At 42.2% G+C, this 2,218-nt stretch overlaps 1 protein-coding gene across 1 annotated transcript; it reads right to left on the reverse strand.

Annotated features, from left to right (window-relative positions):
• Positions 1–329: 329 nt before the first annotated feature.
• or55e1 (odorant receptor, family 55, subfamily E, member 1) lies at positions 330–1,446 on the reverse strand. The gene has a single exon (XM_044353878.1). The coding sequence runs from the start codon at positions 1,402–1,404 to the stop codon at positions 409–411; it is 996 nt and encodes a 331-aa protein (XP_044209813.1). The 5' UTR covers positions 1,405–1,446; the 3' UTR covers positions 330–408.
• Positions 1,447–2,218: the final 772 nt, after the last annotated feature.

The raw sequence follows: 2,218 nt of genomic DNA on the forward strand, positions 1-2,218 counted from the left end.
ATTTATTAAAATAATTCATATAACTCAGGCATCATACTGATATTAAGGTAAAAAAATACAAAAATAAAATATTAACTTTGACTTTATCTTAAAGATTCTGTGGCAGCAGGAACATACAAGTCATTCAAGTGATTCTGTTTGGCTTCAGTACTCTGTTATTTATGTCCTCTAATGTAAAAGGCCAGCAGCCTCTTAAACTTAGAGGGTTAAGGAAATATTAGGATATTTTACAGGATGTGACTCAGACATGTTGATGACCATTACAAAAAAGCCACCAGAGATTCACATGAATGTTGGAAAATGTTCTTTACTTGGAGCAGAAAAAGAAAACTAAGGTTCAGACTAAAAAGGTTCATGAGGTTCATAAAATGCAGATAAGAAATCTAAATCTGCAAGTTGAGAGCTGTGTCATATTTGACCTTTACTAGAAGGGGAAACCTTCACCATCAGGATTTTCTTTGCTCTGAGTTTAAAAAGTCTATAAACACCTTTTCTGATTTCTTTGGTCCGAATTCCATAGATGACGGGGTTGACGGTTGCCGGGAACAGAATGTACATGAGACCCATGAAGGTGTTGACGTCTGTCAGTATGGGGATGTTCAGGTTGTGAGAGAGGAAGGTGACGCTGCCTACCAGGTAGAAACACATCATGACGATCAAGTGAGTCCCACAGGTGTGGAACGCTTTCCAGCGGTCCTCGCCAGCTGCGACGGATTGCAGGACAACACTCAGGATCTTCATGTAGGAGAAGAAGATGAGGGGTATGTCCACACCTACGAAGCAGACAATCACGGCAAGGCCGACTGCGCTATTTCTGTCGGTGTTGCCACAGGCCAGGCTGACCAGCGCCATGTGGTCACAGTAGCAGTGCTGGATGGTGTTCAAGTAACAGAACTGCAAAGAACCCACCAGACCCACCAGCGTTGCCATGATGGAGCCACTGCGCACCAGAGTGAAGAGTAGCAGCTTCACAAACATGGAGGAGTCAATGATTTCAGTGTAGCGTAGCGGCTGGCTGATGGCCACATAGCGGTCCAGTGCCATAGCCAGCAGCAAAGTCGACTCCACCGAGGACAGGAAGTGAGTGACAAACATCTGAGTCAAGCAGCCGGCCAATGAGATCTCGTCCCAGTCAAACAGGAGGCCGAGGAGCATGTTGGGGATGATTGCAGTCACCACGACGACGTCAACGATGCAGAGCATGCAGATGAGGAAGTACATGGGGCTGTGCAGACTCTTCATGCTGCAGATCACGTACACCAGTAGAGAGTTTCCCAGCAGCGCCGACAGGTAGGAGATGGAGAACGGCAGCGCCAGCAGCCGGCGGTGTTTCTGCAGCTTGGGGAAGCCTTGGAACACAAAGGTGCTGTGGGAGAAGTTCCTGCCTTGCAATACCTCCAACATGCTGCTGACTTCACCTGAACAGAGAAGGTTCAGACAGAAACAGCAATTTCTACTGGAAGTTAAACACTTCTGAATTAAATTTTAACATAAATTCTATCACAAAAACAAAAAGTCTTTTTTCACCTCAAGAATATTATGAGAGTTTGATAAATAAAATAAAAAACACGCAGAAAAACTCATTCACATCTTCATCTCTAGTTGAATTCACTACTGTAATGCACTTTTTACCAGATTCTCAAAAAAAAATCAGTTAAACAACTACAACTCATTCAAAACTCAGCTGCCCAGCTCTTAACCAGAACCAGGAGAAGTTGAGCACATTACATCGATACTTTATAAACTTTTAGAATTGATTTTAAATGAATTTAATGGTCTACGAAGCACTAAATGGCTGAGCAGAGCTATTAAACCACATGTCCCAGCCTTGAGGTCATCTGACACCCTGCTGCTGCTCTCACAGCAATGCACCCATCAGGACATCAAGGACGCAGCTTTATGTGCCTGAAATCTGGAGAAATTAAAGAGTCAACCTCAGTGAGCACTTTTAAAAGCCAAGTAAAAAACTTAACTCTACAACCTGGCCTTCTTTTAACTTCCTCCTCAACACGTATGTTGTTTATTCCACTTTGTGCACTTTAATGTCTTATTTTTAATGTACTCTCACATTCTATTCTCTAATTTTTAATGTATTTTAATACATTTTCTTATCTTTAATGTTTTTCTTGTTTTTTTTCTTACGGCACCTGAGTTACAAACATTGTAACAAATGAATGAACTTAAACTGAAACTGAAACTTCTGTGGTGCTACAAAAAG

This window comes from Thunnus albacares, chromosome 6, assembly GCF_914725855.1.
Source record: "Thunnus albacares chromosome 6, fThuAlb1.1, whole genome shotgun sequence".
Lineage (NCBI taxonomy): Eukaryota > Metazoa > Chordata > Actinopteri > Scombriformes > Scombridae > Thunnus > Thunnus albacares.